Source organism: Schistocerca piceifrons, chromosome X (assembly GCF_021461385.2).
Source record: "Schistocerca piceifrons isolate TAMUIC-IGC-003096 chromosome X, iqSchPice1.1, whole genome shotgun sequence".
In the NCBI taxonomy this organism is placed as follows: domain Eukaryota; kingdom Metazoa; phylum Arthropoda; class Insecta; order Orthoptera; family Acrididae; genus Schistocerca; species Schistocerca piceifrons.
The window spans coordinates 25,918,643-25,934,700 of NC_060149.1; the positions used below are offsets into that span (position 1 = coordinate 25,918,643).

The 16,058-nt window shown below is 44.3% G+C and overlaps 1 protein-coding gene across 1 annotated transcript in view; it reads right to left on the minus strand.

Moving 5' to 3' along the window:
- LOC124722163 overlaps positions 1-16,058 on the minus strand; it is a 483,207-nt gene that overhangs the window by 71,894 nt on the left and 395,255 nt on the right. Inside the window, exon 4 of the mRNA XM_047247365.1 lies at positions 5,183-5,306. Within this exon, the coding sequence (XP_047103321.1) occupies positions 5,183-5,306 (124 nt within the window). The remainder of the gene's footprint in view (positions 1-5,182; positions 5,307-16,058) is intronic.

A 16,058-nucleotide genomic window follows, 5' to 3' on the forward strand; every position in this document is an offset into this window, starting at 1 on the left:
AAAAAATTAATTACAGGAATATAAAAATATATATAAATATATATACAAATATGTGTGCACAGAAACAAAATGTTATAGGCATTTGGCCCATAACCGGGCTACGTCGACAGCATATGGGGTTGCCAACATCAGATCCTCTAAAGTGCAGTGTGAAGGACATTCAGGGCAGTTATACATGTGCTGGGTCGTCTGCACCTCTCCACAGTCGCAGAGATTAGATGTAGTAGAATATCCCCACTTCAGAAGGTTATCTCTTGACCGTGCAGTGTTGGTGCGTAGCCTGTTCAGTGATCTCCAGACCACCCAGTCCTCATCGTAACCTGGTGCCAATTCTTCCATTGGTTCCATCCAGTGCCCTTCTCCCGACCGCTTCCATCTCTCCACCCTAGATCCAGGTTGGTCGTTAAAATCTTCGGTTGCTCTGAGAAAACTGCGTCTAGATTTCAAGCGTTTGGTGGCTGGCTGAGTTTTGTGGAGGGGGTGGCTCTCTGCCATCTCAGCCCTCGCTCTTTCACTATAGGCTTCCGCTTCTCTTCGCACTGCAGGAGGTGCAATCCCAGCAAGATGGTAGAGCTTGTCTGTTTGCGTCGGTTTCAGACATCCAGTGACGAGCCTGCAGGTCTCGTTCAGAGCAATGTCGACCTGTTTAGCGTGGGTAGAGTTGTACCAGACACTGCTTGCATATTCGCCTGCTGGGAAGCAAACTGCTAGTGCTGTGGTCCTCACTACCTCTGGCTTTGCGCCCCAGGAGGAGTTCGTTATTTTCCGAAGAATATTATTTCTGCCGCTCACCTTCATTTTGGTGTTAATACAGTGCTGTTTATACGTCAGAGCCCTGTCTAGAGTTACTCCTAGGTATTTGGGGTTAACGCAGTGTTCGAGGAGTGTGTCCTTCCAGAAGACACGCAGCTTACGGAATGCCTGCTTGTTACGGAGATCGAAGGCGCAAACTTGTGTTTTGCTAGGGTTCGGCTTGAGTTGATTGTCGGCGTAGTACTGACAGAGCATGTCTAGCGCATCCGTGAGCTTTGTCTCAACATCCTCAAAGGAGTCACCCTGTACGGCCATAGCCCGGTCATCGGCGTAGATATAGTTTTCCGTACCAGCTGGCAGTGGTTGATCGTTGGTGTATATGTTAAAAAGTAAGGGTGCCAGTACGCTGCCCTGACGGAGACCATTTTTCTGGGTCCGCCACCTGCTATGCATCCCTTGGAATTCCACAGACAACCTACGGTTCTCTAACAGACTTATAACTGTGGATGTGAATTTAAAGTCCCTGGTAATGGCATACAGCTTCTTCATTAGCAGACGTAAGTTGACGGTGTCATATGCGGCTGTGAAGTCTATAAAGGCGACACCGGTTATTTTCCGGTTCTCATAGCCGTCTTCAATCAGCTGCGTGAGGTTAATTACCTGAGATGCAGTGCTTTTCCCTGGGCGGAAAGCTGCTTGTTGGGAGATTAGGTAGGGTTCTATGGCACTGGAGAGGCGATCCTGGAGTATTCTTTCAAAGATTTTAAAAATATGGCAGCGAAGTGATACGGGTCGGAAATTTCTGGGGTCATCAGCATTTTTGCCTGGTTTTAAAATGGCAATAACTTTAGCCTTCCTCCAGATTGTGGGAATCTGACCTGTTTCCATGCAATTGTTAAACAGTTTCAGTAGCCATTGTTTAACGTTGGGACCAAAGTGTTTAATCTGTTCAACAAAAATCCCGTCCAGGCCCGGGGCCTTCCTTAGCTTGCATTTCACTATGGCTTTGTCCAGATCTGCCATTGTGAGAGGGGTGGCCAGAGTTGAATTTTCTTGGTGTTCAATCCTGTCTATTTTGGTCTCCGACTTCCTGATTTTGGTGTCGGGTTTCCCATTCTTGAGAAGCTGGTGGGCTATTTGGTCGGCTGTGACGGGAGCATGTCCTGGAGAGAAAGTCGGGTCATTGTTGAGACGTTTAAGGAGTGTCCAGGCTTTCTGACTGCTCCTTTTCATGTCCAATTCCTCTATTGCCCTCAGCCATTTCTCTCTCCTGGTTTTAGCTAGTGACTCGGTTAGCTGCTCGCCCGCAGTGATAGTTTCCGCGGATAGAGGGTCTGCGTCAAACAGTGTCAGGTATTGCTGCAACTGATCCTCTAATTCTGGCGTAAGGCCTTCAACATAATTGCTTCTGCATCCTCTAGGGATCGATTGCTTGGAACACCACCGCACAGCCTTCTGTAACTGGCTGGTATAGTCAGTTCATTATCTGCAGGTGTTCTATCTTCAGTAGTACTGTGCGTAGTAAAGCAACGAGACTTCTGACTGAGGACAGCTTTACGTTTACTTTGCGACAGACGGACGTTTTGATGTCCAACAAGAACTGGAGAACAGAGCCCTGCAACTATTACTAAACACAAGGTGGCTTTGCGGCAGCTTCGTGGCCTGGGGAATGTTGTCGTGGCATTGTCTAAGACCAGTAAGCTACTTGGAAGGTATTTTTTGCTCGTTGGTCATGAATACATCCTTGGCAGTCACTTTTACCTGGGCATGCGGATTGTCTCCCGTGGGAAGACTGGGATCGTTCCAGCCACATAACTATCAGATTTACCAGATCCTATCCTAATGCAGCATCTGTGGAAGCATCTCGATGCTGTGTGAATCAGCCTCCATCCATCCTTCAACAACTGTGGGATGCTCTGCGAGATAGCCGTGAAGACCTATTAGTTGCCGACTGAGCTACTTCCATCCCATGTATCAGCCCTTTCTCTTGTATGTGGTAACTTCATAACAGTAATGTGCCTCGTCAGTGCATAAATTCGAGAATACAGGAAAAAGTCATGTATAGTCACTGCTGGCCTCCTCCTGTAGTGAGGAGATGTGGCACGATTCCATCAGATTGGTGGCTCTCCGTTCTGTCGTGGACGTTTACGAGGTTGGTTTCCTCGTCTGTCTAATAGATCGCTTTTGGCTGTAGTCCAAAAACAGCTTTGTCAGTCGGTGATCAATCTGTCAGTAGTCAAGTATGGGATTATCTAGCGCCAGCTCCACACACCGCCCCACAAGCCAGCTGGAAAAAATCACAATGTTAAAGGTTTGGACCCTACGACGAGAAGTACCTGTACCCACTACCCAGCAGCGAGAAAATTCTGGCCTGTACTCATCGGGATACACGCAAAGGAGGAGTTGTCGAAACAGTGAGAGGGGATCGGGGTCAAAGTTGCCCAAACCTACGCTTTGTCGAGCATAGGTTCTCTGAATTATATACCAGTTCTGATGATGACAATAATAATACTAGAATGCTTGTATTGGCGAGGATTTTCATCTCTAGCTTCACGAGTCGCCATCGGGAATTCTTGTGCGATACGTCTACAACATATATTCGATGTCAGCATATTGCCCTTGTCCACATGCATATAATTGGATATTACACTGATTATTTGCTCAAGTGCTATGTCGCTTCCCAGAAGGACCCTAAGATACTAATGAGTCGTGCAACGTGTTGAGACGACACCTGACCTGCGCGCACCCGTATAAGACACACAATACCCAGTGGGTAAGGGTCTGAACTCCAATTCGTGAACGGTGGGACTGAAATTCCTGTCTGGTCTTCCAAAATTTGGTTTTCCGTGGTTTTCTTAAACAGCTTAGTGTGAATGCCAGAATGGTTCCTCTGAAAAAGCCACGGCCATTCCATACTCCTCTATTATGAGTTTGTGCTTTGCCTCTCATGACCTCGTCGGCGGCAGGAAGCTAAGCCTTAAGCTTCTTTCTGCGAAGAAATTCGACAGTTAATTGGGAGGTTCTTCATCTTTATACTTGCCCTCACTTCAGGAGCCTTCTGAAATTGTTTCCAATGTCCAATACACAAGAAGCTCACGATTTTGTTAAAGAAAAGACGACACTTTAAGAGACATAGTACAGATCTAAATTGATCACTAGTCCTGCGATAACAATCTTATTACTGTTTTTTGTTCATCGTCAAAAATAAAACTGGCCAATGTAATAAACGCAGGTTAAAATAAGTCAGATGCCTTAATGAATTAATTTCATACCGAGATATCAAAATCATTAGACTAGATATTATTAACTACAACACTATGAATAGAACATTAACATTTTTGATACTTCGAAACAAACGATAAAAGCTGACATTGGAGTAGCGGTCTACCTTGTGACGTTAGATGATATTTCTAATACATCCGCTTCTTATAGCAGATATTGTATTTTATCTTTAAGCAAAAAGAAGAGTATTGCTTAATGTTCCATCGACAACGAAGTCGTTAGTCGCGGAGCGCATGCTGACATTCCAGGAGCTGGAAGTCATTAGAGATGGCGTACATGCTCCTATTCAACAATAAGATACAACTAAATCGGGGGTCTATTTTTCAAGGAAACCACCCCGCCACTTGCCTTAAACGCTTTAAGGAAATCACTATAATGCTAATCATGATTGACTGAACGGAGATTTAAATGCAGCAAATCTAGTGTGTTAACCATTGCGTCACCATGCTCGGTTTTTCTCCGTGTAGCGTTTCCTCCCAATGGTCATCAGACAGATTTAATGAAAACGGAAAGCTGCACTGAACTAAACCTCTCTTTGTGATTTTCAACACAGATTTCTGGCTGAACTGAAGTAGGATGGGAAAGGGTAACGGCGAAGTCTTTTAAAATAACAATCCCTGTAATCATCTCAAGTGATTTATGGAAATCACCCAACAATTTTGAGGCACGACTCTACTTTACGCTTACCGCGTAACATAGGTGGATATTTTAGTTTCTCCATGTTGCAATCAGAGCGTTGAAGATAAGTCCCTGCAAAGAAAATGCTCCTCCTTGTGAGAACAGGCTACAAAGAGAATCGTTACAAACCAGTATAATCAACTCTGATTGCTAAACGTTGCGGTACTGTTAAATTTATCGTAGATTTATGAGAATATAGAATGCACGTTGTTTCATTCGTAACTTCTTCAGAATTACTTCAACGAAGCAGTGATAGCGTACAGCCTCAGTAATCTGGATGTGTGATATCACTTCTTTTAATATTCCTTTTTTTTTTGACACCCGGGAAGTTAAAATCTAGTCTTCTTTGGAATAATATTACATTGCGATTGTAGAATGAAGGAGAAAATTGGGGTAAGTAGTAAATGGTAATAAGCGTCCAGCGGCTTGCGAGGTATTGCAGCCGTGGTTGCAGAGCCCCGGAAGTCACCTTTTTGGCCGATGGTGCACACGTGGAACATCTGGCATCCCGTCTCCACATCGGCGTAGTAGCCGCCGATCACCTTTCCGTCGCACGAGAAGTTCGTGTCCGGCAAGTTGTCGAAGTCCAGGTACTGAAAAAAGAAACAGCACATTTCTCAAGACTCAACAGGTAATGTTCAAAAAAATGTTCAAATGTGTGTGAAATCTTATGGGACTTAACTGCTAAGGTCATCAGTCCCTAAGCTTACACACTACTTAACCTAAATTATCCTAAGAACAAACACACACACACACACACACACACACACACACACACACACACACACACATGCCCTAGGGAGGACTAGAACCTCCACTGGGACCAGCCGCGCAGTCTTTGACTGCAGCGTCTAAGACCGCTTAGCTAATCCCGCGCGGCAACAGGTAATGCATTCCCTCTTGTGTACATCCGCGATCATCTTCAAAATGGCTGGTGGTATCAGATATACAACCACAATAAGAAAAAGGTTAATATTTTCAGAATGACAAAGAGCACTTTGAGAAAACTACCTTAAGCATTTGGATAGAAACTGGATAGGTTTACTTCCACGGAAAAGGCGATGGTGAAGCAAACTGCAGAGGTTGTATCATAGAGATAAGGCACAAAGCAAAATAAAGTTGAATAACATTCGTGGCTGCCGTATCCTTAATAGATTGTTTGGAAATACTTTCTTTCCTCCACCTCCCGTTCAGGAACATGAGTGTTGTGGCTTAAGTGTGTGTGTGTTCCGTGTAGCTGACTGGACGAGTGCATGTAGAGTTTTAGTGCCGAGTTTGTGTTGATTATGAGTATAGGTGAGAAAGTAGGTATACAGTGAAACACTCGACCATCCAACGGACGAGTCACCACGTCAGCGTCACATGACCTTATTCCATGAATCGGCGCAGAAAGGCTCGAAATTTAACCCCGTCCATCGGGCAAATTTTTGTCGTTAGGTACTGCACGACATCACTTCTTCTCCCCTTGCTATCCAAATGTGAAAATTTCTTGCAGCATCAAGATACAAACTGAGTAACAGCTGTCACCAAAGCTTTCAACCACTCGCTAACAGTTAGTACATTCACGTGTCCTACAACTCAAACTACCAACCCCCTCTCCCCAACATACACACACACACACACACACACACACACACACACACACACACACCAAAAAAGAAAACACGTATACACACTCTTTAGCTCACTCTCTCTCTCTCTCTCATAAACACACACGATATTAACATCATGAACAGAAGTTGGTTTTGAACATATACTTCGTTAGGTTGGCAACAAGTAGGTAAATACACCAAAGAGGAGGAAACACTTAACGAAGTTACAGTATTTGCGTTGTTAAAAGCACAGTGTCCGAAGAAATAGTTGTATTGAGTGGCAAAAGAACAATAGTACACCACATGGCGAACAGTTTGAAAAAGGACGTAACTCAAAATTATGCTTATCTGTCTATAATAAAGAAGTAGTGCGACCTCCAGACCAAATGAGCGCAAACGCAGATCACAGCAAATCGTAAGTAATTACTTTTTACATAAAAAAACCGCGATGTGAACTGTTTGATAATCTCAAAGTAACAAAACTGTATCGTTATAGATTCCACTGATAATGCCTAGGCGAAATACGTCTGGGAAAAGTAAAGTAAGTGGCAGCAGGAAAAGGCGGTTTTATTTACAAAACAAGTATTTGAGTAACGCCGAGAGCTGCCGCACAAGCCTGCGATAGCAACCTCGGCTGCGGAGATGGGTAATCAATGGCTTTAAAATGACTGAGATACATCACCCCAAAATTAATGTTAGTCTTTTGTATCCAATAATAGTACTACGAACAGTGATTGTTAACGTGTTTCCTTTCCTCTATAATATTTTGTATTAAAGATGATGCGTCGTACTCTGTCATCTATTCGCAACAGTGGAGTGTTTTAACCAACCAATAATCTCCAGGCAGAGCAGGTATTGTCTTCACATCATGCACAGGAAGTTAACCACAGATTTCTCACTTAACTGTCGAAGACGTGCAGCTGACGGATAAACTGAACTGGTTGTCTCTTCTTTCAGTTATATTATTGCAGTTGTAATATTCGAAACTAATTTGCGATATACAACTGTCAGCACACCTATGCTCCGCAAGCCAGGCAATGGACGCTTCCCATACCTCTGCTAAGATCATTGCTCTCAACTCCGTCTTCCAGCCCTCACGGTCTTGTGATGCCGACAGGATTAGTGCACCCCGTTCCAGTTCTCCAGGACCTCCGCCCGGAAGTTAGACATCCTGAGCGCTCAACCAGCGAGCACTGGGAGCAGTATAAACCGTGAAATGCCTAAGAGTAATTATCAGGAGCGACCTAAAGCAGAATGACCACGTAAAGATAATTGCAACAAAATCATATGACATATAGGGATAACTGGAAAAATGTTAAGGGAATGTAATTGATCTACGGAAGAAATGGCTTACGAAACACTTGTTTTACGGACTCTTGAGTACTGCTCATCAGTCTGGGACCGTGTACGATGTCGTATTAATAGAAGGAGATAAAGAAGATCCAATGAAGAGCAGCGCGTGTCGTTATGGGAACGTCTACTAAGTGCGAGAGCATTACTGCGACGCTCAGCGAACTCCAGTGTCAAAAGTAACAAGAAAGATGTAGAGAGAAATTAAGAGAACACGTTTCTAGAAGAGTCGGGCAACCTATTACTTCCTCATATGTATATATATATATCGCTAAATGATCACGGCGAGAAAATCAGAGAAATTACAGCTCATACGAAGGTTTACAGACAATCACCCTTTCCACACACCATCTTGAATGGGACAGGAAAAGAGGGAAAGTAATGGTGATACCTTCCACTACACACCGTAAGGAGGCATAGGTTTAAACGCAGATGTAGATGTAGTTGTAAAACAAGGTATACAACCTAAGAGGCAGGTGCTATTCGTAATGGGATTGGTTACGAGAACGTCGATACCGGAAGTCTTCAATAAGTTTGCTCATGTTCGCAAATGTTCCTGGGTACATTAAGTACCCTCATATGGCGACGGGGAAGAACACGTAATGCACCCAGAAACATTGTCGAACATGAAGCCCTAGCATACGGTTCAGCGTCCTCGATATGTGAGTGTCTCGAAGACAGCAATTTACGGCTGTTTTCTGTTGAGCTATGTTGTACGGCGGGATGGTGTCGTCGTTGAGTTACTGTAGGAAGATACAAGATGACTTAGACAGAACTTCTAGTTGTGTGATGAATGGCAGCTTACTCTAAATGTTGAAAAATGTAAGTTAATGCAGATGAGTAGGAGAAACAATGCTGTAATTTTCGAATATAGCGTTAGTAATGCGTTGCTTCACACAGTCGTGTCGATTAAATATCTAGGCGTAACGTTGCAAAGAAATATGAAATAGAATAAGCACGTCAACTTGGTAGCAGGGAACGTGAAAGCTTGAATTCGTTTTATTGGGAGAGTTTTTGAAAATCATACTTCATCTATAAAGGCGACGGCGTATAGAGCGCTAGTGTGACCCATAATTGAGTACTGCTCAAGTGTTCGGGATACCCACCAGGTCGAATTACAGGAAGACATCGAAGAAATTCAGAGGCGTGCTGCTTGATTTGTTATCGGTGGGTCTCATCAGCACGTAAGTATTGCGGACACACTTCGGGAACTCAAATGGGAATCTCCGGAAGGAAGGCGACGTTCTTTTCGAGGAAGACTTCTGAGAAAATTTAGAGAAGCGCCATTTTATGGTGACTGCAGACCGATTCTACTGCCTCCAACGAACATTTCGTGTAAGGACCACGAAGATGACAGGTGTCAGGGCTCGCACGGGGGCTTATAGACAGTCGTTTCTCCCTCGGTCTATTTCCGAGTTGAACAGGAAAGGAAGTTTGGCTCAGGTATTATGGTGCGGGAACGGCTAATGTTGCATGGGCGTACTGACTTCCAGATCTTTCAACATGTAATACTCAGTGGTTACCGTTATTGTGACGCGTTACTCCTTCCCATGAGTATCTTTTCAGGGGTGCATTCGGCATTTTTGTGGATGGCAGTGTGCCACTGCATCGAACTCCGCATGTGGAGCAGCTCTTGGACCTGCGAGGGATAAGAATTCAACACATGAGCTATGCTGTTGCTCGTGTGCCATAGCTCTCTCGCCTTACTGCACACTTCTCACGGGAAACTGCTAAAACGCTACATTTAGATGGCAATCCAGTCGCACTGCATGCGACTTGATTTCATGTCGTATGTCTCAACAACGTAGATCACAAAGAAAAGAAAAAAACGTGTGTGAAATCTTATGGGACTTAACTGCTAAGGTCATCAGTCCCTAAGCTAAACACACTACTTAACCTAAATTATCCTAAGGACAAACACACACACCCATGCCCGAGGGAGGACTCGAACCTCCGTCGGGACCAGCCGCACAGTCCATGACTGCAGCGTCCTAGACCGCTCGGCTAATCCCGCGCGGCCAAAGAAAAGAAAAGAAATTTTCAGTATTATTTAATTATTTTTGGCGCACTGAAGGCACAGCATAACTTTTGTCTGGTACAAACTGTCGGCATATTGACAGATGCAGACTATTTCGCAGGTTTCTGCTCTCATGTTGCAATGTAATCATGACTTATTTAGTCGAAAACAACCTTTCCGTACATATGTTGATCGAAATACTTTATCACATTTGCAACCTCATAATGGAGACGTGGAAACTCTTCCTGAGAAAAGCAAATGGACCTCCTGTGTAGTTTAAATGTAAAAGAATTTATCTTTTAAATGGGAATTACAATCAGTCAGTTCCATCTGCATGTTCACAGGGTTACTGTGAACTGAAACTGCAAAAATTCTACATAACTCCAAAACAGATGTAAGATTAACAGTGTCCTCCAAACGTTTAGAGTACCATCCTTGTAATTCTTTCAAGGCCACAGTGAATTCTTCAAACCTCGCATTTTCCTTAACGCCAGTGAGCTTAGGCAAATGAATGGTGTTTTTATCAGAATTTGTCCCCTCCACAATACGATTTTCTTTTTATATTCATCCACATCAAATCAGAAATAAATTGTTTTTCGCCTTGCAGTGTCTTACTAGGGCCAAAGTGTTGTCAAGACCACTTGAAATGCGAGCTCTGTAATCCATTCCGGATGTTCTAAATTTCGTATCTGCTCTCCTTGTCCCTTCATAGTTCCCGCAAAGCTGGTTTTAAATCGAAAATTCTTTCCAGTCATGCCCCACGACTTAAACAACGAACTTTGGAGAAGTATATGAAGTCTCCATACTCTTCGTTCATACCCATTGTAAACTGTCGCAATTGACAGTGGAATAATGCTTGCCACTTCGGAAAATTTCCAGAGTTTATTCGTTCCAGCAGTATTCTATGCCTACAAATTAGGCACAACGTGCTTCTCGATTTACAGCAAAATGCATCCCATCTTTCGATCATTGCAATTTTTTGCTCATTCATCGTCAACTAACTCTTTAAATTCTTTCTGCATGGCTTTGTAATGTCATTCCATTGTAAATTTTTGGAACCCAGCTATTATACGACTGTATACCTATTATGCGATATTGAGACTTCTGTCAGTCCCTTCATTTTTAAAGGCTTGTGACAATAGATCGCTAGACTGCATCTTTTTGTGCAAACAACCGCTGGACCTGTAAACTTCCTTTACTCTACGAACAAATAGCGAAGAGTAAAGTGCTGACTCCACGAAAAAATTGTGCCTACCGAAAAATGCCGCACCGCAATACTAAACGAAATGGCGCGCGAGCAAAGCAGACAGACCGAGCCTCAGCCCGCACATCGTGCTCCCCGAGAGAATATTTGGCGAATGGACTTGTCTGCCCGTTCCCCGAGCACATATGAACGGCTTATTTCAATAGTGGCACAAGTCCATTACTTCCACTTTTCTGTCTATAATGCTTCTGAAATTAATGAGCCAAACAAAGAGAAAGAAAGGTTCACCTCTAGCAAGAAGCCATATGCTTGAATATTTCTGGTATCTCAACTGCAGATTTTTCAGCGCTCATTTAGCTTTAGGACTCTGTATCTCAATATGAACAAAACTGGACTTGTACCACTATTGAAATAAGCCCTTCGTATAGGATTCATTGGGGAGAAGTACCGCAGCTCATCCACACGTACCAACGACCATCCAAAAGCTGTCAGCCGCACTGGTGGAGGAATGGGATGCCCTACCGCTAGAGCCCATTACCAAACTTGTGGGAACACGATGCTGTCCATGCACTGATGTCTATGGTGATCACACACCCTATTAAGAACTATGCCCCGGCTTTTTTAACATCCAAAAGACCGTCGTAAATCGCGGTGACTTCAGTATAATTCTTGTCCTTGAATAAAGTTGTCATTTCTGTTCGTTTTGTTGTGTATTTCTTTCAATTACCTTTTGTATTATCTTGTAGCTGTCCTTCATATGTTACTTGGCAGTAAAAGTTATTCTTGCCCGTAGGTTCTGTACACTATTACACATACATGGATCAGTGGTTGGAAGGGCAGTTTGTATCTCGCCGCTGAAGCCTTCGTTACGCTGATATTCGAATAAAACTGTTACCTCGCTTTTCTGGACCTCAGCTTTAATTTGTTAGTCTGGTTGTGTGTATTGTTGTTATTTATGACGATTCAAGCTTTTTTTATTGATAAAAGTTTGAGTGCGCGTTAGTTGCAATCATAACGTCCGTTCTGTTTTTTGGCTATCGAATTAGCCTCGATCTTCGTCTTCACATAGTATGTGGTTCGTGGCAATAACCTGCCTAGTTTGTAATCAGGCTATGCCAGAAAACGGTCCTGCTTGAATGTGTATGCTGATTTCGGAATATTTTTAACGATACCAACAACGCAGCGTATGCTAGTCGCCAGTATGTCTGTTTACTGTGAGATAATGGTCCTTAGTTGTGGATGATGCCTGTACGTCACTTACTCCCTTCCAGTTCTGTAGAGCAATATACTCATGTTTCGTAAGAAGCTAGCAGGAATACAGCCGTGACTTCAACTATATATATGTATACTTGTAATTTAGGGAAATGGGTCAGCAGAAGTAGGAAAGATTAGAGTTTAATGTCCCATTGGCCACGGGGTCTTTGTAGATGAACCACAGTGTCTGACTGGAAAGATGTTATCGGTGAATGGAACTATCCTTTCAATATTGTCATAGATGCATGGCACTGGGTACTCTTACACTATTCCGCATTAAATAACAGTAGGTCTTTTCGTTAGTTGTCACTTATATGAAAAAGTTTGCAACGTATTGTTCGCATGCCATTCAGAAGTTATGGTTTGATGGGTAAAGATAGATCTAGTAATTCATGTTGCGCTAACTGCACAGCACGCTGTAGTTTTCACATCATGCAGAGGCCATTTATGGAACCGATGAGCATTTTCAGAACACCATTATCGATTGTTCAGCAAGTTCATGTATCACGATAACTGCTATGCATTACCAGATAAAAGGAGAATTGCAGGGTCGTTCTCCTCATAACGCACAGACTGCAGCAGCCAGTTGCAGTACTGACGTAGAGTAAAAAGCCTCTGAAATGGCTCTGAGCACTATGGGACTCAACTGCTGAGGTCATTAGTCCCCTAGAACTTAGAACTAGTTAAACCTAACTAACCTAAGGACATCACAAACATCCATGCCCGAGGCAGGACTCGAACCTGCGACCGTAGCGGTCTTGCGGTTCCAGACTGCAGCGCCTTTAACCGCACGGCCACTTCGGCCGGCAAAAAGCCTCTGAATTGGTCAGTCGACGCACTACTGTTACTTTGTAAGATTCCTGATTGAGGTTGTGCGCTGTTCCTGTGAGCAGATACTACTCAAATACCAATCTGGAAGTGTTGAACGGATTATCTCGGACTTGTTCTCAAGGCTGTTCCTAAACTGTCTGACCTTACGACACCTGCCGAGGTCCGGGGAAGGGACTGTAGAGTACAGCCTGGTTTCCCAGTACTGGTTCCCAGACACAGCACTTGCGTCGTACGTGGAACACCCTATACCTTATCCTTATAATAAACCTATTTTTATTTTTAAAATTATTTAGGTTGGAGAGAGAAAATTTTTACGATGGGCTCTCCACTTTTGTCCGCGAAGGGCGAACGAAAGAAATAACAGAAAAGGAAAAAAAAAAACTGTGGCATTGTCCGGCGGCAGCAAACGTTGCATGAGAGATGAAAATCTCATCGACGCCGAAAAAAGGCAAATTGTGAAGATACGGAATCTGGAAGGGGACAAACGTGGCTTATTTGCTACACAAGTGGACCCATCTTCAGTGGTAATACATTGGACTTCTGAAAAAAAGAAGATACGGCCGATTAGCTGCCCAAATGTGACAAGGAGACCACACAGAAATCGATTTTTTGTAATTTTTTATATTTATGGTACGTGAAGTTCAGAATTCAAATATCAGTTTCACAAAGTAATTCAAAACAACTCTAAAAATACTCGAGAACATCAATCTTTAAATTTTCTGATTGTCTTTAGTACTCTTAGGTAAGGTCGCTTTTCCGACTGGTGGCTTCGCTCTCCGTTTAAGTACTCGCCTACCAAGTGGGCAGCCTGGGTTTGGTTCCTGACCGAAGCAAATTTTTAAACAAAGGTCCATGTTCCACGTGCATTTATGTGAAACGTAACATACATAAAGATAAAAAAAAATCAATAGTGGCCGAGACTGGGAATCGCTCGATCGCTAGTTCGACTATACTTTGTCACAGGCAGCAGCAACCGGCCCAGACAGAGACACACGAACAGGGAAATAAACGGTTTTATGACTTTTAAGAGTTCTCAACCAGGAACGAATTTTATAGTATCATCTGTGTTCTTTAATAGTTTAGTTTCTTGAGTTTCTGCGTGTTAATTTAATATCTAATTTCCACAGTTCTCGCGTTTTCAAAAAAAATGGTTCAAATGGCTCTGAGCACTATGGGACTCAACTTCCGAGGTCATTAGTCCCCTAGAACTTAGAACTAGTTAAACCTAACTAACCTAAGGACATCACAAACATCCATGCCCTAGGCAGGATTCGAACCTGCGACCGTAGCGGTCTTGCGGTTCCAGACTGCAGCGCCTTTAACCGCACGGCCACTTCGGCCGGCTCTCGCGTTTTCGTTTGCGTCGGAAGGTAAACCGATTTTGTGACATATGACTAGTTCCTAATCAGGGGTGAATTACTTAATTTCACCTGAGTGCGTCGGTAGTAAGGTTTTTGAATCTCCATGTATTAATCTAATTTATTCGACGCGCAAGTCGCCGAAGTGGAGTCAAATCGAAAGACTTGCACCAGGTGAACGGTCTACCCGATGGGAGGCCCTAGTCACACGACATTTACATTTATTTTTACATCTAATTTATTAGACACAGTTCCTGCGTTTTCGTCAGTGTCTACAATAGAATTCCTCAGCACGTGCCGACAGTCCGTTTGTCTGGGTAGTTTAGTTTTCCAAGGTCTTTAGTATGGATACGGACTGTGATTATTGTGTGCGGATGCGAGCCGAGTTGGTGACACTTCGCTCTCAGCTTCAGGCTGTGATGGCTTCGGTTACACAGCTTGAGGCTGCAGTGGATGGGCACCACTGCTGTGGGCCGGCCGTGGGGATCCAACGGACGTCCAGCACGTCCGAGTCCTCCGATCGTTCCTCACCAGTGGCCAGCACAGTTACTGCTCGTACTGAGGCTGACCCCTCACCTGCGGTCGAGTGGGAGGTCGCCCCGGGGCGAAGCAGGCGGCGAAATACTTCCCAGTGGGCCGCATGTAAGGCCTCCCCGGTTTGACTGACAAACAGGTTCCAGGTGCTGTCTGTGGCTGACACTGTCGCTGAGCCAGATGCTGTCCCCTGTCCTGTTTCAGAGGAAACCTCTCAGCCTGCAAGACCCGGACAGTCGCAGAGGGTGGAATTATTGATTGTTGGGAGCTCCAACGTTAGGCGCGTAATAGGGTCCCTTAGGAACATGGCTGCCAAGAAGGGTAAGAAAGCCAATGTGCACTCCGTGTGCATACTGGGTGGAGTCATTCCAGATGTGGAACGGTTCCTCCCAGATGCCATGAAGAGCACTGATGGTAGCTCACGTCGGTACCAATGGTGTGTGTCACTTTGGATCAGAAGAGATTCTCTCTGGCTTCGATCGGTTAGCAGAAGTGGTAAAGGCTGCCATTCATGCTTGTGAGATGAAAGCAGAGCTGACCATTTGCAGCATAGCCGACAGAACCGATTGCGAACCTCTGGTACAGAGCCGAGTGGAGGGTCTGAATCAGAGACTCAGACCTTTCTGCGACCGTGTAGGTTGCAGATTCCTGGACTTGCGCCAATGGGTGGTTGGGTTTCGGGTTCTGCCGAAAAGGTCGGGAGTCCACTATACGCGGGAGGCGGCTACACGGGTAGCAGAGGCTATGTGGCGTGGACTGGGCGGTTTTTTAGGTTAGAGGGTCCTGGGAAAACAAAAAAAGGGCTTCAGTCACAAACGGTGTAGGCCGAACACAGGAAGAGCGTAGATACAGGAACCATTGGTATAACAGTTGTAAACTGTCGTAGCTGTGTTGGGAAAGTACAGGAGCTCCAAGCGCTAATAGAAAGCACTGTTTCTCAAATCGTTATAGGCATTGAAATCTGGCTAAAGCCGGAGACAAGCGCAGCCGAAATTTTTGAGAAGAACCTAACGGTGTTCCGAAAGGATAGGATAAACACTGTTGGCGGTGGCTTGTTTGTTGCTGTTAGAAGTAATTTATCTCGTCGTGAAATTGAAGTAGATAGTAGTGGTGGTTAGTGTTTAACGTCCCGTCGACAACGAGGTCATTAGAGACGGAGCGCAAGCTCGGGTTACGGAAGGATTGGGAAGGAAATCGGCCGTGCC